We start from the raw sequence: 22,891 nt of genomic DNA on the forward strand, positions 1-22,891 counted from the left end.
AAAGGTAAATTCGGCATAGGAATTGAAAGTGACCTGTTCATTGGTTGATTTAGAGAGCCCTTGGCCAATAAGCGGCATGCTGTTAAAAGTATCACTGTATGGCGGGAGATAGCAAAGAAGTGGAAAACGAAGATGCTCGGAGAAAAGGCTTTATCTTTGATTCGAGAACTGCAGCGAACGTCTGATGTCACACCTCCGGTGTTTAATGTAAGAGTAAGTTAGGTGACAATTAGAGAAAACGAACGAGTTGCTTCAATGAACTCACGGTGAAATCTCGTGTAGGATATCGCTGGCAAATCCGCTACAACAACAACAGCAACATCTTTTGGAGTGGGAATGTGTTGGACGAGCTGTTGGAGGGAGCTTAAACATATGTCATACGTAGGGAAGTATGCAGGCTGTTGTAAAGTTTCTGGAAGTAATTCAGCAAGTTAAATGTGTTACCGTTTTTGTATTTTGACATTTACTAGTTGCGAAACACTTAAATCGAGCAAATATAGTCGTTCAAGGCAGATAGTACCAATGGCAATTATTATAGTAACACTAGGCAGGTCTATGCGCCAATTTAGCTGGTTCCCTCCCATTGACATCAGATGGCGCTAATCACTTCAGTCTTGTTCGATGTTGCAAGGGATTAATATATTGACAGACGGCCTACGGCCACAGTGGGTGTAGTGTCTGAAAATGTATTTATTTTGTGAAGTTGTCATGGATTGTTTTTGGGTAGGTGAATCTCAGAATAGGTTTGTTGATTATGGTAACTTGGTTGACATCGATTAAGGCTAGGGAAGTTTTAATGAGCGTGTGAAGATGTGGTAAATGTTCCTTACACATTCCGACACATTAGAAACAGTTTCTCTCCGTAACTCTCCCATCACTTTGTGTTGCTCGATTTAAGAACTACAATCAGCAAGTAAACATTTACCTGCATGATCTAGTACAGGGTTGGACACAGGGCCTCATTGTGTCCGTCAGATGGACTCTTCTAAAAAATAAAATGGTCCTAGAATGGAGAAAAAAAAATCAAATGATTTTATTTAAAATTTTGTATTTTATTAAGTCTTTACTTTAACAGCACCTGGAGTCTTTTACTACTGTAGGCGCCAACAGCAGGATCAACAGAGAAGCAAAAACAAAAAAACTATAACACCCCCACATGTCTCCGTGTTTCGAGTGGTAGCCGTGTTTGCGTGAAAATTTGTCACGTTTGTTTACGCAGGCACAGTGCAACCAGTTCTGGTGTATTGCTTGGCAGCACATCTTGCGCATACATATGCTTCTGTTAAGCGCAAGTGTTATACATTATGTGGGTCCAGATACATGTATGAACAACCAAATGAATTCTTGCGGATTATTAGCTCTTGTACCAAAAGTACCGTCTTGTAGTTGTCTTGAAGTCAGCTAGCATTTGTAATCTCTTTTTTTAAACAGCCATTATTGCGTTAAAGTGCGTTATTGCGTTTGAACTTTACGGCAACAAAGTTGCAAAAGTTGGTGAAGAGAGCTCCCTTGAGATGGCTTGTTGATTTGAACTCACAATTTATAGATACTGTTAGCGCTAACAACATTTCCTTAGTATAAAAACACAACGGCATTGTTGGATTTTCAGTCAGAGGGACAATTTATTTCTAAAGATTCAGTATATTGGCTCCAAAAGCAATATTTATACAAGGCCTATGGGACCTAGTAATAACTGAAACACAATACAAATCAGTGGGTGATAATTTTCTTTACGGTCTCGAATTTATTTGCAAACAATACACTAAAAAGGTTTCAGCAGTTCACCTCCAAAGCCTTTAAAATTTGTTTTATTAAGCTAAGATAAGAAACCCATTAACTATTTTGTGGTCTGGATTATTGTGACTTGCATAATTAAATAGTACAAAGGTATTCCTATGGTTTCAAGTAATTATTTGCGAAGTTAAACTCCAATCAATGAATGAGATTATAACAACATCCTTGCTATATGGTGTAGTTTTCAGTAATATATTCCCTTTATAATATGTGCACAGAAACAGCTTAAAACAGCTTAAAATGCATTTTAGAGCATCAAGAAAGGCCCTCAGACTCTGCCTATTTTGGGTCAGATTTGCTTTGCTGCGCTTGCCAACAATTTTTCACAAAAATCAAATGAGGACTTAATAAAAATTTCTGTATTCAACCCTGTAGTAATTCAACAAGCAAAATGTGTCTCCAACTTATGTTTTGATGCTGACATGAACCAGTTTGGTTGACGTTTGGAGAGGCAGCCATGTTTTTTCGACTTTAGAAACACATTCTTGTGTGACCTTATTACTCTTTGGATTTATTCAATCTTAAATGTCAAAATTCAGATTCAGTTTTAGGAAATCCAGGAGAAAAATGTTTATTTCATGTAGCCTTTTTACATGTTCACAAACATTGGCGTAACAAATGAAGAAATTAATTCTTAACTGAATTATGTTGGTACCTCAGTAGCCTCACCTATTTCTCAGATGTTTATTGTGAAAAGCAGATTCTTCAATGAATTTATGAGACTCTGCCATTTGACACAACCTCAACTTTGCACAACTCAGTAAAGGGCATTTAAACGTTCTTCGACATTTGGAAGATAAAAATATTTGGTACTAGATGTACTTTGAAAGCATCAATCATTAGCTCAAGTAAATTAATCGTCGCTTTGCCAGCTCGGCCCAATGATCAAGGAGCCTCTCCTCAATGCGGTCACTGTGAGTTCAAGTCCAGCTCATGCTGGCTTCCTCTCCGGCCATACATGGGAAGGTCTTGCAGCAACCTGCAGATGGTCGTGGGTTTCCACTGGGTGCTGTGTTGTTTCCTCCCACCATAATGTTACCCGCCAGAGTGTAAATGAAATATTCTTGAGTACGGCGTAAAACACCGATCAGATAAGTAAATGTCACTTGTTATGAGTATATGAAGATATGATAATGTGTGGGCATATCAATCTTTGATAAAATTACTTCCAAATCTAGTTCAATTAAATTTAGTGTTGAGGTCTGTTGTTAAAATTGCAGATATTTTAATTTACCTGCCTCAGGGTTTAATCCTCAAACTGTCCTACTGTCGAAATGTAGAAATTTTTGCAGTTCACTCAATTACATTAATCTGAGAACTGAGCTATCTTGAAACTATGAATGCATACTCAGAAAATTGAAGTCATCAGTCAGTCTTTGAAAGTTTTGTTTTCCAAGTGTTCCAGGATCAGATTTTACTTTTCTGTGTTACCATAATAATCCACCTTTATGAATTCATGATTTGTGTGTTTTCAGGATGACGGCGTGCGACAGGTGCTGGAGGAAATCAAATCTTTGTTTGAAGAAAACAGACGAGATGTGTATGTACTGATGCAATATTATCTGCTCACAATAAACTGTTGGTTCCCTGTTATTACTGTAAACACCACCATCTGCAAGTGTCAGAAATCCACCCATGTGTGAAGAGGGATTGTCATTTGATCCCGTCACCAGTCTGTGTGATCTAACTGCATTCACCTGAAATTTCGGTATATTATCAGCCTTTGACAGATGGGAATGTTTCAGGATGGAAATGTTATGCAACAAAATGAGTAATTAGTCAGTAGGAGGTGAGGATTTTCATGTGGCTCTGGGCTGGTCTCCTAACTATTTGCATTAATGAGGGAAACATTGCTCTGTAAAACAACAATCTAGTAGGCAAGGAAATAAATATAGTCCAGTTTTACTAGGTTTTGTATATTTTACTAGGTTTTGAATGTATTAAAGAATAACGTGATTTGTCATCAGAGTACCTTGGCAGTGGCTATATGGTCAATCAAACCCACTTTACAATTCAGTCACCTAGGTGGTTTCATGGAGTCTAAGAAAAAAAAAACTCACATGGCTGTATTATGAACAGGAAAGTAACACAGTGGTTTGCAGCATTTATCGCATGTTTCCAAACAATGACAATGTGCGCAGTCCGTTTTTCAGTGGAAATAATAATCATGAAAAGGACCCAGTTTGGACTCGCAACAACTCCATGCATCACAGAAAGTGTGTAGAGGCCAAAGCTGCTGCAGACTTCTCCGAAGAAAATCCAAACAGGACAAAAGTATTGTATTGAAGTGTACATGATTTAGCTAAATGTACTGGAATTGTATTAAAATTCATGTCTTTTAACAAATATATCATGTACTTGACTGGCTGAATTTGGGTTACCAGAAAATTTTCGGGCAACCAAATTCTCAAGGTAACCTGCCCGAAGAGCTACCAAAGGTTTGAAAATTTTGTGAGCCCTGTAGTAATGTATTTTTCTTACAGCTACATTGTACTTACAGGGATTCTGCAGAAGATGGCCAGAGTGGTTTGTTACCAGCTATCAAACTTCGACATTACGCTGTCTTGAGAAACAAGAGATGTGTCCTGGCTTACCTGTAAGTTTACTTGTGATGTACCTTCACCTCATACTTTATTCTTTAAGTTATTAATTAATTACAAATCAACTCAGCTTTTTTCCCCTTATATAGTAAGCTTTTTTCTGAAAACAGCTATAATTATTTAGCACCACTCATCAATTATTACAGGCAAATAAAGGTAATAAGATTTTACTTTTGATGTTGAAACTTGTATTTCTTCAGTAGAATATCCTCCTAATGTACTTTCCAAAAAAGTCCCTAAAACACCTTTCTAAGATCAGTAAAACTCAAATTTTGGCAAAATAAGTAATTTCATCTTTGGCAAAATTATAGGTCAAATACTGTAAATGCCTTTTTATTTGCGGGCATAAACTTTCGCAGATTAAGTAAGAAGACACATTCGTGGGAATCAACTTTCGCGGATCCTAACAGAATTTTTCAACAACTGGTAAACGAAAATCAAACTTTAATACAGAACCGTCATGTAATAAGAAAAACCAAGCATTCAAGTAACAGTGTTATCATTTAAACTTGTTTGTACCTGTAGGATGTGACAAAAATTCTATACAATACAGTAATTTGATCAGACAAAGGAAGTTAATCCTCCTAAGCTTTTAATCTTTTGAAGACTGTTAATCTTTATAAGACGAAGCCCTCACCTGCTGTGCGAGCAAATATTCGTGTGACTCCCTCCGGGAGATGATGAAGGATTAAATGTTATATACATAAATCCCACTGTTTAATTCCCATGCATCAGCAGTGTGAGTTAAACTTTGAGTGAACTCTGACAGATTTGAGTAAATTTCTCAGAAATCATCATTGTGAAAAGGAAGTTTGAAGTGCAGAAACCCACCGATGCATGGGGCGCATCGGAAAGGTGATCTGACTGGAAGGCAAGTACAGTCGATAAAAAAAACAGCCTCTCTCATCGTATGCATATTGTATCACATACACACGCCCAGTACAAATTATCGATTTGTATGTCTCTAACCGCGGCATAAATCAGCAACATTGCAGTGTGGCGATACTTAGACAGAGCTAAGCCTTTAAAAGAAAGCACGATTAACTGATGATCTGTTAAGTTGGATTTGTGAAAGCTGGAATACATTCTAATTAGGTATTTCTAATTAACATGTTTGAAAAAGTATTAGAATCGTAGTGCTTGTTAACAAATTTATAATGGTAACGCATGCTGCATTAATAATTTTACTTACATGGATTTTATATTCGATGGCACTTATTTTCCTGGAAATGTGTTTGCCGCGAAATCCGCAAATGTTAGTACCGAATAAAAAGGCATTTACAGTACAGTATATTCTTCCACCTTTCATTGTTTGAAAAAGTTTTGGTGCTCATGTGTTTGTAGTACTTATTTCATTGAGTAACATATGGTGTCAGAATGTTGTTCCCTACTATTTTACAGATACAACAGGCTTCAGCGGATAAGGAAGTTAAGATGGTCATTTGGAAGTCTCTTGCCTGCTGATGTAAAATACAAATTGTCAGAAACTGAGGTAAAATGCAAAGTTACTCTTTGAATGATCTTTATGGCTCTCTTGCCGTGGTAATTATCCAGGTAGAATTGGTTAAAAGTGATATTTTTACATTAGAGTGATAATTTTGTCCAGATTAAATCTGATGATTGAATCGTACAGTTTTTTTGTTTGTTTTCTTTTTTCATTAGAATGATTAAATCTCGTAAATACACGCCATGAGAATGAAAACTTTGTCGAGATTAAACGTCATAAATTCATGTCATAACGGATGAATGATAACTTGGATGAAGAATTAGGAAGTATAGGTGAACCATGCACTCTTGCAAACAACTACTGTCCGCACGTACATTAGCATGCCAACTATATAACACTATTTATGCTCTTTCATCAGGTGTCTTGGTTCAACAACTACAACAAGAGCTTAGCCATGTATATGAGGAGTATTGGAGGGGATGGTGGTTTTGACCTGACCCAGGATCTGAAGCCTCCCAAAACTTTGCATGTTGAGGTGAGAATGCTGAATGTATGTAAACCTTCGTCTCCAGAACAAAACACTGTGAGAGCAGGGACAGAAGTGTTAGACACAAGCACTTATGTGTCCATGTGTCTGTTTTACAGCACGCTTAGCACTGTGGCTGCTAAAAGCTACAATGGCTGTGAAATAATACTGCATGTATTTTTTGACTGTCCAGTGCTGCTTCACCTTTGAAATAATATGATGTCAAAATTTAGAACAAACTGTATGTGCACCATAGTCATGATGTTTTAAGTGAAAAACCGAGTTCTTCCAGGGCTGTAAAATAAGTGGAAAAATCTTGAGCACAGTCGTACAAATAAGCAAGTCAATAAATAAATAGATCGTAGTGAAAGAATTAACGTTGTGATGTTTCAGACAATGTGACAATCGTTTTGGTTACATCTGTTAAAAAGGCAGCATTATCTTAGTCGTTTGTGTATTTATAGGTGAGGTGTTTGGTGGACCATGGGGACTTTGAGACACAGGATGGAAGTGTGATTGCCCTAACTAAAAACAGCCAGGTAAGTCTACATTTGTTAGATCCTTTGTGTGATGTGACCATTCAATCATTGTCAATAGTTAGTACTGCGAAAATTGGCGTGTCAAGGTTATTCCATCAAACACCGTCACCCTGAAGTTTCTTAAGTATTACAGTGTGTGTAATTCTCCTGTAAGTAAATATGGGCAGATCACCTGTGGCTAGGGGTCGTACATTCGTGTTGCATTAAATCGCCATGCTGGCCATTTAATCTGAACAGTTGCAATCAAAGCGCAACTGAGACAGATATAAGAATCGTTTTAACACTATAAATAGTATATTTATGTGTCTGATATTGATTAAAGGGCAATAATTTGAGCTGTTTATGGCAAAAACATGTACAGAATATTTGATTACTGGATATGGATGTTTTTGCCAGATTTGTTCGGTGTTGTCTCTTTAAAGGCGCCATAAGCTTTTTACGAGTTCATGGCAAATATTTACACAGCTTTATTGTTTAGACTGACTGAAATGTTTTACAGATGGTGAGATGGACTTAAGAATTCCTGGTGCCTGTATCACAGTATGTTATGTTTTCAGACATTGTGGCATGGTTGATCTCAGTGTGAAGGTGTATGGTTTGGTTTATTTTCAGCACTTCCTGTTGAGGTCGGAGTCTGAGTATTTGATACGACAAGGCATCCTGGAGCATATTGTACACTGAAGAATGAAGAGGACAAATCACCATCTACTCCAACCTTCAGCATTGAATCATTCATTTATTTATTTTTGTAAATAAACCATTATATTTACCAAAATACAACTGCTTTTTTGTTGGTTTTTTAGTAACAATAATTAGGTAATATATAACATAGCTTTAAAGTGGGTAACCGTAAGAAAAAAGTCCTACTGTAACTATTTTTGATCACATTTGGTATAACATGAACATGTGAATAAAGTTTGACAAAAAAAAAATAGAGCAGACGAATGACAGAGAAAATTAAGGAGCTTGTTGTTGTTGAATTTGATAACTTCCTAAAGCGTAGTGATATCATTTGTGCCTCTGGAACATAGTGAAACGGATTGATAAATTAAAGGGACGTACTGCTAATATCTAAAAAAATTGTGCTGTTATTTTAGATGTCATCTACATGTAGATGAGACTTCTAGATGCTTACTGACATGTATCTGACGGTGAGTCAAATGTTAATTTTATTCAGGGTTTCCCTTCTCACCCATAAACTCCCTCAAGTTGTCTTTAGAAAACCTGATTTTTTTGAGTCAGTTGAGCAGACGACCGGAAATGTTCAACGAACTTGAAATGTCAGACATGTTATTGTTTGATTTATTTGATGTGTATTTTACGAAATTCTCTAGAATTTTTCACTTATATGACGACAGCCAGCATTATGGTGGGAGGAAAGCAGGCAGAACCCCTGGGACATTATTGTGTTTTGATTACCATGTAACTTCAGTTTTGTCATACAGATTGTTAGGAATTACAAATACTTTGTAAAACATCAACAGAAAGGAAGATTATAATTGGTTTATTAGACTTATAATTGACTTTCTAATGTTATATTGTTTACATGTATGATCCACGAGCAAAGGTTGCATTGTGGGAATTTGTGCTGCCTCGTCTCATTGGGCGGACAGTTTACACCAGTGACCCATTTCCCCTCATTATTTTCTTAATTGACATTTTTCAGAAAATATATACTCAGGAAGTGTAGTTATGAGTCAAGCACAACTCATATTTGTATTTATCTGAAAGAGATAAAAAAATGAATTTTTTGACGTTATGTCCCTTTTATGATACAGTATGCCTATTTTTACCTTTAACGAAAAAAAAGTTCAAACTTGAAGCTCACCCATTCTGGGATTTGGCCACAAACTGCTGTTACCATTTCATCCAACGGTTTTTGTGACTTCTTGTAGTCAATGTGAAGAAAGCTTTTACTTTTAGTCACAAAGGACTACATTAGATAAAATGTTAGCAAGTTTACCTAATTTGTTGGTGTCATGTCGGTGTGGTCAGTGTCATTTTTGGTGTCTTCAACATGACACTTCAGGGAGGCAGCACTATTATAACTGCATTGGGATCTTCATTCACAAGCCAGGGTATGAAAATGCTCTCTTTTTTTTGGAATACTGGTATTGACAACATTGTGAGATTGACCAATATTAAGCTTCTTTGCCCTGGGGCAGGGCATTACTTAAAGTCCAAACAGTAATGGTAGTATAAAACTTCAGATGATTTTGTTGTTATAAATCATTTGATGTATCACGGATAATTTAAACGTGTATACCAGCATTCAACAAGTGCATAAAGGTGTGATCAATGGATCATCCCATTGCTTTCATGTGCTGATATTAACTGTCTAGCAGAGTTATTTCCCTTGTCGTGGAGGTAACGTTGCACATTTATGCCAGTTGTTCACTCAAGAATTTTTCACTTACAGTGGCGGTCAGTTTTATGGGTGAAGGAACCTAGAACACCCAGGGAAGCCAACATAATGCCTGGAACCAAGACCAAACATTCTTATTCGAAATGATTAAACAGCCACTGAGCATTTTTATGATATTAATACATAATTCACATTCATAAATTCAGTCTCTAACCCCAGAAATGAACCGCAGGGCTTAAAATGTTTTAAAACTGTTGAATGATGTTTGGGTGTTTGCTTTCCTAATGAATACTGTGCAAACATGATGGTTATCAAGGCATCTGGCAGAAAGAAATCACCATGCCAAAAACTGGCGGGAAATTCAAGCATCCCACGATCCCGCTATGTCTGAGATTTGGACGTTATCAGATAAACTATTGTTACGTCTGCCCCACCATTTCGTAGAGAATTCACGTTGTTAAGCATAATTATGCATTACATGAACAAACCCCACAAAGCTGAGACAAACTGATCAAGGGTTGGATTTGAACATGCTACCTTGCTTTTCACTAGGCAAAAACAAATAATCTGCCATTCCATGATAATAAATAAAGAGGAAGAGACGAGTGTTAAGTTATGGTTGTTTATTGCTGGGAGTGTTGATATGTTTACACTGGACCACTCACAAAGAAGCTGGGCAGGCCGAGTAACGACATAAATAAAAATGTTAATAATAATATCCACAAGCTTTAAACCCTGGTTTTTGCACACCTGTGGAGGTCAGATATGCAAAATAATGTACATGATCAAACTGAAGAAAAATCAGCCTTGTCAAATAATGCTAATAGGCAATACAAATGGAGTAGGGAGATGTGTATCTGACCATTTGATGCTGAGACCTGACTGTACATTACCCTTTAATGTTCTCCACAGACCAAACTACTACTGTAGCAGTGAATGTCAAATTGATAACCCATGTATTGCTACTGAACAATGTACAATGTAGACTGCAGACAACTAGGATATTAAATGGAGCCTGTACTTGGCAGCTGATGGCATAAAATGATTACAATTGATAACTGATTCTAGAAAAGTCAGACAAAATTATGTATAAAAAACATGTAAAATGCTTTGTCAACACATGTTATTTACATGTTTTGTGCATGCCTTTGACACCACAGTGGAAGCACAGAAAATAATCATAACATTGGCTATATTTCTAGGTACCTTATGTTGCTAGCTGTTCAGTCAAAAACTCTCTGGAAGCTTACATTGTTTAAGCTAGGAAAATAATGCACAACCATGAAAACCTGAGGCACATCATTCTCACTCAATATAAACACACTCTGCTCATCTGAACTCACCTCATAATCACTATATCAAAACTTTATCTCTGCTAAATCGCACCTCACAAAGGATTCAATGTCTATCCTCATTCTTCCACGCAGGTATATATATTAATGCTTTCCATATATATACACATACATTTCATGTGTCAAAGGTTGCCAGTGTAAAATATCTTTAAAAAAAAAAAAAATTGGCCACAGTCATGTTTAATATGAAGTGACATTTGATCATTCAGTTTCCATTCTAGAACTTATCGCATCAAATATTGTGGGGGCAGGAGATGATTACAACTGACAACGCAGCTGGCATAATTAACAGTAAGTGTAACATAAACAACTTAAAACAACAGAAGGTAACAATCGTTGATGTTGAGAGACATTCCTCTAATAGCACCAATCTTGAAACACTCACGCACATATATATACATGTACAGTTACAACCATATTTCTCAAACTCAATTTTTTAGCATTTGTTATGTACAACCTCAAACACTGAGGACTCTGAGTGTTTGTGTGTGTGTGTGTGGGGGGGGGGGGGGGGCAAATATGTACAGGTATGATTCAATTGTTGCACATTTAATAAACAAATATGCAGCCAAATCCACAAAGGCACTTTGATCATAATTGCAATTTACCAGTTATAAACGAACAAGGCATGCAACAAGGCTCAGAAGGAAATAACCACAAAGTCATCTAGTGATGTGTATGGGCATTCATGAATATACAGATGTGGGAACGCGTTGATGCTCCTAATCAGTCAAATGAATAGGTGAGACTGCTGAAAGACGATCAATGGTAAGGCACAATCTTGAGGACTGGACAAATGAACTGAACTGAAAGTTGACAACAAAGATTTGGAGAAGTTATGTTTGGATCATACTTTACAACAAGCTGGACTACTTGTACCACAGGGAGCTGTAATCACTCTTGGTGGTGGTGGTGGTGGGTGGGGGGGCGTAGCTACCACATGGCCTTTATTTTGGAAATTTCACTTGGGTTTTATGCCGTACTCTAGAATAAATCCTTGAAAACCTCTTGGGGATAAAGCACAGCCAGATGCAGTGAGATACTGCTTATAGGCCTATGTATCATGCAGTTGGATTGTAGAGAATTAGAATGAATGTCAATGTAGAAAACTAACAATTAATCCATGCGGTGATCTTAGGAGATCCATGTGATGATCTTATTACATACCCATATGTTCATCAATACATGCAGATATAACACAGAGCTAGGGGCCTTCAGTAAGATACATTTCTGAGTACATGTTCATATCCTCTAGGAGGAATCCTTCCTGAGATGCCATGATAATGGTACTTGAATACAACACCGAAGTACTATAAGCAAAAGAAAACCATAGCGCGTGTATGCCTATAGAAGAACCAATACAAGCTTTGTGGTAAATAATTTTGGCAATAGTTTCTATAAAACACTCTCCAGTTCTGAAATAATGGCTGATAAATTGCTAGTAAGGCAAGAATACTCTATGGACAAACCGTCATAAAGACAAAACTGAGACGTTCCTGCAGGATATAGCTATAATATTGCATAGGTATGTAACTGCATGTATTACAGTTCAACAACAACAGCAAGGAAGCACCTGTTTTCTAGTCAGGACAGAATATAACCTTGTCCTCCACCAAAAACTAGTAGTTAATGAAACATAATTGGCATCAAGGAACACTGCCATTATAGACACAAGCAACTATAAAGTAACAACAATGCTAACATGTTATATAAAAGAAGCTTTGTGACAGCACATCATCAGTTCAGGAGAGTGAAAAAAAAAAAGATTACTACAGATGACACCTACAATTTGAAAATTTGACATTATTGCACCTACATTACAAAAATATATACCAGTGTCAAGATATGCAATATTCGATATGATGATAACACTGCTGTAGGTAAACTGAATGGGCTTCCAGGTATGGTGAAATACAGCAAAATAGCAATGCTGGTAGTGTTGCATGGTCATTTTTAACTTCTGGAAAAAGTCTTACTCTTTTCACAGCTACTGCTTTTAAGTTCCTTGAAACAGCTGGACCCTTAAATTTGTGTCAAGAAAAGGTCCAGTAATGATCTGTCTGTCAGATGTTAAGAGTTTCTCTGAGAATCTCCGTTTTAGCAAGCTAACCAGCCTCTGACATTCACCTGAGATGACTGTATTCTGGGCATGGTCCAGACACCAACTGACAGACCTCCCCACATTTGTGATAGATCCCCACAACCCATCTCAGGTTTATAATCATTCCGCAGCTGGAATGTGGCATGTCCCCAAATGTGAAGGGGAGCACCTCACATCCCTGCTTAGAAGAATGAACACTTTCTCAGACAGGTAAGATACCCCCAGTATAGTCGTGCTACGCGTCAGACGAAGATGATGGTGTTGAGTCAAGCCTCCGCTGTATCAGACTGAACACTTTCTTGGACAGGTAAGATTCCCCCAGCATAGCCGTGCTACGCGTCAGACGAAGATGATGGTGTTGAGGAGTCAAGCCTCTGCTGTATCAGACTGAACACTTTCTCAGACAGGTAAGATTCCCCCAGTATAGTCGTGCTAAGCGTCAGACGAAGATGATGGTGAGGAGTCAAGCCTCCGCTGTATCAGACTGAACACTTTCTCAGACAGGTAAGATTCCCCCAGTATAGCCGTGCTACGCGTCAGATGAAGATGATGGTGTTGAGGAGTCAAGCCTCCGCTGTATCAGACTGAAGACTTTCTCAGACAAGTGGCTGGAGTAATGCTCTAGAATAGGCTGTAGCATGTTGTAGGCTGAGCTATCCACTGGAGTCACTGATCTATTGGTCAACATGTCATCTTCAGGGGTGGGCGTGATCGGTTTAAACGTCTTTGCTGAAATGTCAGGTGACCTTGCAGACATCTCTGCCAGTGTTTGCTGAATGTCGTTGAGTGAAGCAGACAGCGTTTCTGCCATTTTTCTGGACTCGGGATCTCTGCTTTCAGCAACCTGAGCAAGAAAAATAAGATTTGCTATTTATATTTTATTTCTCAATTTGAGAAAAATACTCACAATCTATGCGAAAACTCTTAGGCATCTTTCCATCCAAAAGGTAACACTATTTACAGGCTTTTTTCTTCACAATGTAAGTGTAATCCAAGCACTACTGCTAAAACTGATATCGATGTCAGTTTATTCATGTACAACACTAAAATATATATATTATATTGTATATATATTTAAATTTCTAGTCTACACTGTATTTGACATGTTATACATACCTGTTCATATAGGTGTTTTACTTTCTTCACAGCCTTCCTCATGTCCAGTATAGCTTGGTCACAGACCGTGGAATCTGTCAATACAGGAAATCCCTTACATCACATCTATGTCGCAAAATCACACATTTTTACTGTACTCAAACAAACATACTGTTATCATACTCAAAGAGAAACACTGTTATCGTGCCCTAAGAGAAACACACACTCAAAGAGAAACACTTATCAAAGTCTAAGAGCAACCCTGTTGGAATATCCAGAGAGAAACACTGTTATCATACTCAAAAAACAAACACTTTGGCATACCCAAAGAGCAACACTTGTCATACCCTATGAGAAACTCTGTTGTGATATCCAGACAGGAATACTGTTACCATACTCACAGACACACGATAGAAATTTTTTTTTTTAATTCTTAATTCAATTTAGTTATTTACATATCTTCATTTCAGTTATCTTCCTCTTCTTGACCAAACATATTGTGCAATCATTTATGCAATCGTTTAGGCTGTCAGCTCTTAACTGTATTCTCCCTAAGGAGAAAGTTGCACGCCTGTTTGGATGCGGGTTACAATGAAGGCAGAAGGTTCATTTGTCAGTTAGCTCATTCATATACCTGACATCCATGAAATACTCTTAATTATGTTGTAACTCACAATCAGGCAAACAGATAAATAATGAAGATGAAATCTCAAGTTCAATCAGAGTTTAAGGCAAGACTCAGACTGTATCTGCTTGCAAATGCCACACTACAGAACAGATATGGAAATATAACAAATATTCTTGTGTACAGTAATTACCTGACTCTTCTTGTTTCTTGGATGAGCTGACCTCTGAATTTCGTACAGGTAACCTTAACTGGGACTTGTCTGGTCTGTTGGTTGGCATAGCTTTAGAATCTGGTCTCTGGGTGGGGGAATCCTTCGTGGGTTGCACAGTGGCGCTAGGAGTGAGATGGGTATTGCTTGGTGCAGATCCTCGTCTCTGCCCATTGGGCACCTGGCTGGTGGACGGGGCCACAGGAACTGAGGGTAGGGACATCTTTGGTTTGGAGGACAGCTCGGGTTTGAGGGTGCTCACTTGATTAGCAGACCTGGTGGAGGAGAACATTTATAAAACAGGAGTTAGATTAGTCAGTGTATTAAGCCCCATCAGAGCATGACAAGAAACAGCCGTATGTAACTACATGTACAGTAAACAGAATGGAGCAGTTGGTCCTGACAGATGGTACAATGAAACAAAACCCCCTTAATCACAAACACACAATGCCTGAGCAACACTGACATACAGGTTACTGAGCAGGAACAAATCATTAATTTCCTCCTCACGACATGTGAATAAGCATACCTACAACATGAATGAGCTGGTTGTCACGGCAACTGGATTGATGATTAGGCCTCAGGTAGGCTATTTAATGGACAACTGCTAATAACATGTCATGTGACATGAACACGTGTTAATTAGGTCAGAGGGGCATCATTAGCAGATGTACTAGTCACCTGTAATACATAGTCTCTGTAGATTACAGTTTGTAATGCCTATGTTGTATATCTACCACATGTATCTTCTTGTTAAACAAAAGCTGTTTGTAGCAGGAATACAATACAGGAACACATCTACAACTGAAGTATTCTCATGCCAATGCAGTACTTCACTTGCCTATGTTACTACAGGTACTAACTGCAATAAATATCTCACTGTCATCACTATCAAAACAAAACAAGGTAGTCATGACAAGTCAAAACTTCCACATATATGTCACCCATAAGCTATGTTTTGTTGTACTCTATTTCTTCAAGTTTTTCGCTTGGTGTAGTTTTAAGCCTATTCTGAGAGCATTTCTCTGTCTAGACCAAAACCATTATTTTTTCTGTAAAGCCCTTATGTTGGCAAACCCACCAATACATATTCTAGCCATTATCAAAACATTACTGTGGATAAATTGCATACGAAGTTGCCCTCAAACCCAGAAAAAGGTTGAAGAGATATTACACCCAAAAAATTTCATCCATGACAAAGTCACTCATTTGGACAGATTCTGAGAGTTCTGTTGACCTTAGAAAGGTGTTTTGTGTTTGAATTGGAAGGTAGGATGACATCCGACTGGGAAAATGTTTGAGCATTAAATGTATGACCTTTATAAATTTCTTTTTAGGTTTTTAAAGAAAATTATGTAATTTTGTAAAATCAGTCTATGAACAGATCATTCTGATGGAAAAAATATGAATTAACTTTTCTGTATGTTTGACATGTGTAATCATGACAAATATTCTTGAATTGAACCATAAGACTAACAGTCAATCAGCACAAAAAATATACAACACAAATCTAAATTACGTCAATATGTTTAGAAGATTTCAAGATTTATGTGTAAAGAAACGAGAATGTTGAAGACATGAGAAAATTCCAAATTATACACCCTGATTATATACTATGACAATACATACCTGCTATTTAACATGGTAGACACTGGGAGACGCCTGGGAGGTCGCTTGGGCTCCGACTCATCAGTATCAGAGCTGACCCCCGAGTCCGACTGGGCCTGTTGTGGTCTGCCATTGACCTGCCAGGGTAAGACCACACCCCCCTGACTAGAGCGCAGTTTGGAGGGCGTCACCGTCAGAGCTGAGATCTCATCAAACTCTGAGCATGAATCTTCAATGGTTTTGTCCATGGATGCACTACGCAGCTGTTTAGGGTTGGAGTTTGAGTTCAAATCCCGCGTTTGACCAAACATCATGGCTTTACGAAGGATGCCTCCTGAAGGGGCTGGGGAAACGCCCGAGGCTTTAGTCACAGGGGTGGCAGGTTTACCTTGCTGGTTGGAGAAAGACTGGGACATAGGAAGACTGGCACCTACATTGACAGGAGTGGACTGTTTGGGGAAGTTGAGATCCCTGGGGGAGGTAGAGCTAGCCGTTCCCACACTGCCTGTGTCTCCAGAGGACAGGGAGTTGGGAGACAAGTCCGTGGTTATATCACTGATGTTCGATATGTCCTTCTCAGGTCTTCTGTGGACATCCAGATCTATTGGCCTCAATTTACTGGTGGTGGTGGAGTTGACCTTGACTGTCTGACCTTGAGGCACGTTCCCAGAGGAGGAGGATTTACCCACGGCCGGGAGCCTAGAGGAAATCTTGCTGCCTGAACTCACCCCACCATGTACAAGTTCTCTCTGGGTGGAAGGGTTATCTTTTGTTGGTGGTGATACTGAATTTGTGTCTGGTCCCTTTACCACATTCCCGGATGACTGAGTGGAGGGTTTGGATGGTTGGTCCCGCACTGGTGGTTCAATAGGGCTGGCGTCTAGCTCAGCCCGGCTCATTAAGCGGTCTCCAGACGGACCTTTATGGTCAGATGCGTTAGAAGTAGAACTTTTTGACAAAGATGAGTTTTTTGTAAGAGATAGGTTTACACCAGAGGTTGCCTTCGAGCTCAGATTGCTCTTGGAACTTAAAAACTGTTGTTTTAAATTTGACACAGTACCATTTTCCGGGTACTCTGCAATGGTGTCTTTCTGTTTTGGCCTTGAGCTGTTTGATTTTGAAGGTCTGTATTCACTAAGGGAAGACTTGCCCAGAATACCAGAGTTTCCCAGCAAAATGTTTTTGGCCTGCTCCAACGTTAAATCGGGAGCTGAGCGTCTCTTGGATTGGGCTGCCTTTCTAAGGAAACCAGTTCTTGCCACCTGTGTTTTGGAAGGAGGTGGCATTATGAATCTATCAAAGTCCTCCCTTGATCTAGGTGGCCTGGCCCAGCTAGGTTTGCTTCCCACAAGATCTCCGGGCAGAGAACGTCGTGTGTTCCACTGGTTGACCTTTCTGGAGGAGTCTCTCATGGCGCGGCTGGAGTAAGCCGATCGATTCAAGGCTATAACAGCAGGTTCACTCACGGCCAAACTACTGCTATCAGAATAGCTCGAGCTAGTCTCATCAGCGTCCATGAAGTCCGGCACGCTCTTGGAGAGGTCGATGAGATTGCACAGATTAGACGTTTCTTCTTCTTCTTCCTCCTCGAAGCACGTGGCCAGATTAGGAACAGACACGGTCTTCTGGCGGGACAAGGAGTGACGGAAATTGTCAAAATTGGCAACAGGTGCGTCAATGTCTTGAAAGCTGAGATTTTCCATTGAGGAGGAGTTGGCCAACCGTGACAGGTCATCTGTGCTGCTTGTTCGATCACGATTAAGGTTAGAAGAGGATGCAGCACGCGCGATCTTGGCACGCGAGCTCTTTGTGGGCCTCAGGTAGGAATGTTGTTCATTGGAATGACGTCTTGTGTACAGCCGAGTTTTTTCACTCTCAGCAGCCACTTCATTGGGGATGTTTTTCTCTGAAGTACCTTTTCTGGACATGAACGATGAAGATTCGTTCTTATCCTGAACAGTTTTTGATAAACTTGAAGGTTTCGGTGGCTTCGTTGGTTCTTCAGAAATGCTTTTGGGCCTCAGCTCAAAAGTACTCACTGCAACAAGAGAGAGAAGGAATTTAATCTCTTGTAAGATTTTCAATTTCAATTTAAACACAAAATAAAACCACTTTCTCAAAATAAACCAAGACTTATTTTCAAACACCGTAAATTGTACAAGCACAATTTTTACACTTACACAAGAGGCCTGATGAATGTTTTAAGATGTTTCATAAGCATATGCTGTTTTTTTTCTTTTGATTTTCTAAACTCATTGCAAATTATTATACTAGTATTTCTTTTATAATAGCATATAAACAGTGGTGTGAGCACGTTCAACCTAAGTCTACCACTGACAATAACTCGTGCACAAGCATTCTCAGCAAACAGATGCACAGTACAGAAATAAGTAATCGTCAAAATTCTATTAACTCTAAAATTTAAGCATTCATTTCAGGCCGGACAAAGCAGACCTGTTCTTAAGTGCATCATGAATTCAAGCTGTGAGGAAAAATTTAAAACATGGACTAATTTATTGTGTAGGCATGATACAAACAATGTCTCCAAGTCCTCTTATTAATTTGAAAATACTTTTCTTATCTTATGTGGCACAGTGGTAATGGTGATATCCCTTGTTTCCAATGATGTCTGCTATAGATGGGATAGGCATTCAAATAACTTTAACGAGTCATGCAAATGGTGTTGACTGACCCTCAGACAGCGTTCTACTCAAGTGACATGCAAATCATGAGTGTCTTCAGCAAACTGCCACATAAATTCTTCTCCTGATGCTTAGATATCGCATAATTCATGAATGTTACCACGTGACAAGCTGTTTTTAATATATTAGTATGACTTGATGAAATGACATTAATGCATTGATGATTAAGTAAAATAAGATTTATAAATGTGGCTCTTTCTTTCGATAGATTGTTTGTTTTGATGAAATATGCCAGTTAGAAATGTTCAAAGATAGATATTGCTAAAATGATAATTTTCTGGGGGTCCACAATTAATTTAACTCACATGGATAAGAATATTTCTAGGATTAAAATTCGTACCATTTTTAAAGCTCACATTTTTGTTTGGATAAGAGATGTTTTTTCCTTTCACATCAATAGTTATTTAAACACAAGTGCAAAAGATTATTTTCGGGGTATCCACTATTAAACTAACTTTCACAGATAAGATTCGGATAGAAGATCGGTGTCAGTTTTAAAGCTCACATTTTTGTCTGGATAAGGAATGTTTTGTTCCTATTACACCAATAGTTATTTAAACATATGTTCGGTCTAGTTGAATGAACACCATCACAAAATATATCACAACAATCAAGACATCAAACGAAACAAATGAAACAATGAAAAATGATAATTAGTAGTCCTAAGAAACATGAGATGAGACATTGCCACAGATATAAGACGCTTGCAGAAACAACAGAATATAAATATAACAGAATATATATACATGTATACCGATGAATTCTAATAGCAACCACTAGGCGAACAGTACAATTTTACACATAATGAATTTATATATATAATTAATATATTTCACTCTGAATTGATTAAATATTCTTGGTACAATAAGGAGATGCAACCAAATATCAGCCATCATATTGCAAATATATAAAGAATTGAGAAGTCCTTTAGCTGTCTGGAGAATTTAAAAAAAAAAAAAAAAAAATTAACTGAAAAAGTAGAAAAATAACTCAGGTTATGAGTAGTACAGCAGATCAGACTAGCACTGTCGTTTGAAAGACATTCAAACTGGTACATACAGAAGTTTATACTCCACGGTTACAATATGGAAAAAGCAAGCCGATCTCAGATGTAGTAATAATGACCATGAGCCAGGCATGCAAAGAGCCTTTACCACGCGGCTTGTTTGGCAGCGCTCCCGTAGCCTTAGTCTTACAGCCATTAGGCAGGTTTCGCAGAAAGGGTATACGGCTGTTACGACCCTTAGGCAGGGGTGGTTTACCATATTTGGCCGAATCTTTAAGAGAAGAATCCTTATAATTAGAAGAAATAGCCTCTTTGATTGGCTTGAGGAGGTCTGCAGATGACCAAGATCTGCGGATTGATGTGCTGGGCTTCCTACGCCTGTAGCCTAAGTCACAAAAACAAACACGAGTTCTGGGGTTCATTGTTAAAGAACAGGCCATAAGTTACATACTGAAACTATCATCAACGTATATAAAATTACTACGCTTAAAGACAAGAAACCTCTGGTTCATTTACAATGGTCACTTAAATATTTCGCAAAGGATATGTAACAAGTTCAGGACATGTATGTACTTTTCACAGTGGCGCTCTTCAAAAGAAATTTTGTGTTAATTAAATTAGTTCTAGGTCGAACATGACAATGATTTGTTATTAATCAGAATTCTTATTGAAATGATTAAATAGCCACTGAGCATTTCTATGGTATCAATATATAATACATATTAACAAATTCAGTCTCTAACCACAGAAATGAACCGCAGGGCTTAAAATGTTTTTAAACTAGTGAATGATAGTCACTATACCTACACCACACCTTGCCAACTAAATTCTACATTATAAGAATGTAGAAACCTACACCCCTCTACTTCACACACATCAGAACTCAGTTCCACAAGTAAAACGAAGGTTAGAAACAACACAAAGAAAACAGATTTGCTTAATGTACATGTCGGCCAATAGGGGGCAGCTCATCAAGCCATACTGGTGGCACCAGCTACATACTCCATCACACAAGGGAGATAAATACAGCTGTGGTCAATTTGCAGGAATGTCTTCATCAAGTAGCCACTGTAGCAACAGGGATAAATGTTGCCGAGGCACAAGCCGACAAACTTAACCTGGAAAGTGTTGCTTTACAAAAGATTGCACATAACTTGAATCTTACAACTTACCACAAGACTTATCACCAGCATCGGCCTTCCCCAGTGAAACAGATCGTACTGGTGAGCTAGGGGCGACTCTCCGTGACTCGGACATGTTGGACTGGTTGGAGGATTCTGTATTAAATTGCTGAAATATAGGTATGGATGAGATAAATTACAGGTACAGTGCAGGTCTGTGTCTGCAGGCCTACCTTAATTGGTCAACCTTTTTCTGTATGAAAAACCAACTTTCAGTTCCATTTATGCACATTTTTACCATGCACCTTGATTTTGAAGACATGACTACACTGGTTGGGCTGGCCAATTTCAAGGCTTTAGAAAAAGTATAATTTTGTCAAATTACACAGAATATAGCCCTTAGAATATGCTTGAATAAGTATCATTCAAAAAGATTAAAGAATTACAGTATGGTTTTTAAGACTTAGAGGTGAATAAATCTTATTAAAGAAAATTCCAAGTCACTGGAGCTGTCAGAAATTGTTAATTTATAAATGTTCGATGATTCAGTTTTTCATTTACAGTTTACAAGAAGACACTTATGAACACTACACTAAATTGCAAGTATTTTCTTTTACAGTAAATGACATGAAATTTCGCCCACACACATTTTGCCTGATTCTGAGAGTTCCATTGGTCTTAAAGGTGTTTTACGGTTTGTTTACAAAATAGGATGATGTGTTAGTATGACAATGTCAGATTCAGCACCTAAAGTAATATTTTAAGACATTTTATTTGCCATTAAAAATGCAACAGTTTGGGCAAAATTTCAGGCCGTTTACTGTATATCAGAAAGCTAAGCCACATCAAATATTTATAAACTTAATCAAGGAAATTCACAGAATTTTTAAACGTTACTTTGATCTCATTATATACAGTGCAATAGTTTTGTAAAAGTGCTTGAAATATGTTTGAAAAACAGATCACACAATAATCTTGAGTGTGGCATAAAATGTTAAATAAATAAGCAAATACGTAAGTAAGCATGTAAATAATACAAACAAAGTGAGACACATACTCTCTTTTTTAACCTAGGGAGGGAGTAGTAAGTGTCAGGAGCAAGGGAGAGTTTGGCCCCTCTCTCTGGGGGTTGGTCAAGGTGGGTGTGGTCCGCTCTGTCACCGCCCCAACCCAGCTAAGAAATAGGGGGAAAAACACAACAGTCAGGGGAGGCAACCAGTGAGACATGTTAGCTGAAGAAAACTGGTGTTAATGTAGTATAAACCCACAACCAAGATTTGAAACTTCACTCTTGATCAAATGGGACATAAACCCAGGAGTCAAGCTTCAACTTTTTCACACATCAGACCTTGCCACAGACAGGTGAGCCAGCAGTTGTTCTGACCTTATGTTGTTTTCACTGAGACTTTAAGTCGGGAGGATTGTCTGGTACCTAGCACAGGGTGGTGGTTTCCTCTACCCATAAACCTGACCACCATCATATTAGTCAAAAGTTTCTTCAGCACGACTTTAAACACCAACCAAATACACTAAACTTTTTTTCTGTTCAGATGATTTCAGGAGAGTGATAGACTGCTCATCATGGTCTCTTACAATTTGCCACAATGTGTACCATTGTAAAGTCTACTCTCCCGCAAGTGCCAATCCGCATGAAAGCAGTGGACAACTGTACATGTGCTATCTGTCAATGGCAAGGCTTAACTGTACATATATGCATCAATTTGCATCTACTAGAAACTCTGTAAAATGTTCGAACATTCACAAGAGTGGCAGTACAACTCAACATACATGTACTTATA

General features: G+C 38.2%; 2 protein-coding genes across 2 annotated transcripts in view; one reads left to right on the top strand and one right to left on the bottom strand.

The window, feature by feature from the left end:
- Nucleotides 1–79: 79 nt before the first annotated feature.
- LOC135469034 (DNA replication complex GINS protein PSF1-like) lies at nucleotides 80–7,640 on the top strand. Its single transcript, XM_064747550.1, has 7 exons — nucleotides 80–207; nucleotides 3,270–3,334; nucleotides 4,295–4,390; nucleotides 5,796–5,886; nucleotides 6,260–6,376; nucleotides 6,832–6,906; nucleotides 7,519–7,640. The coding sequence occupies exons 1-7, from the start codon at nucleotides 133–135 to the stop codon at nucleotides 7,585–7,587; spliced, it is 588 nt and encodes a 195-aa protein (XP_064603620.1). The 5' UTR covers nucleotides 80–132; the 3' UTR covers nucleotides 7,588–7,640.
- Nucleotides 7,641–11,135: 3,495 nt separating this feature from the next.
- LOC135469273 (WD repeat-containing protein 62-like) overlaps nucleotides 11,136–22,891 on the bottom strand; it is a 76,570-nt gene continuing 64,814 nt past the window's right edge. Inside the window, 6 exon segments of the mRNA XM_064747888.1 lie at nucleotides 11,136–13,568; nucleotides 13,841–13,914; nucleotides 14,638–14,930; nucleotides 16,285–18,301; nucleotides 21,144–21,261; nucleotides 22,150–22,266. Of these exon segments, the coding sequence (XP_064603958.1) occupies nucleotides 13,254–13,568; nucleotides 13,841–13,914; nucleotides 14,638–14,930; nucleotides 16,285–18,301; nucleotides 21,144–21,261; nucleotides 22,150–22,266 (2,934 nt within the window). The 3' untranslated portion in view covers nucleotides 11,136–13,253.

This window comes from Liolophura sinensis, chromosome 6, assembly GCF_032854445.1.
Source record: "Liolophura sinensis isolate JHLJ2023 chromosome 6, CUHK_Ljap_v2, whole genome shotgun sequence".
Taxonomy (NCBI): Eukaryota; Metazoa; Mollusca; class Polyplacophora; order Chitonida; family Chitonidae; genus Liolophura; species Liolophura sinensis.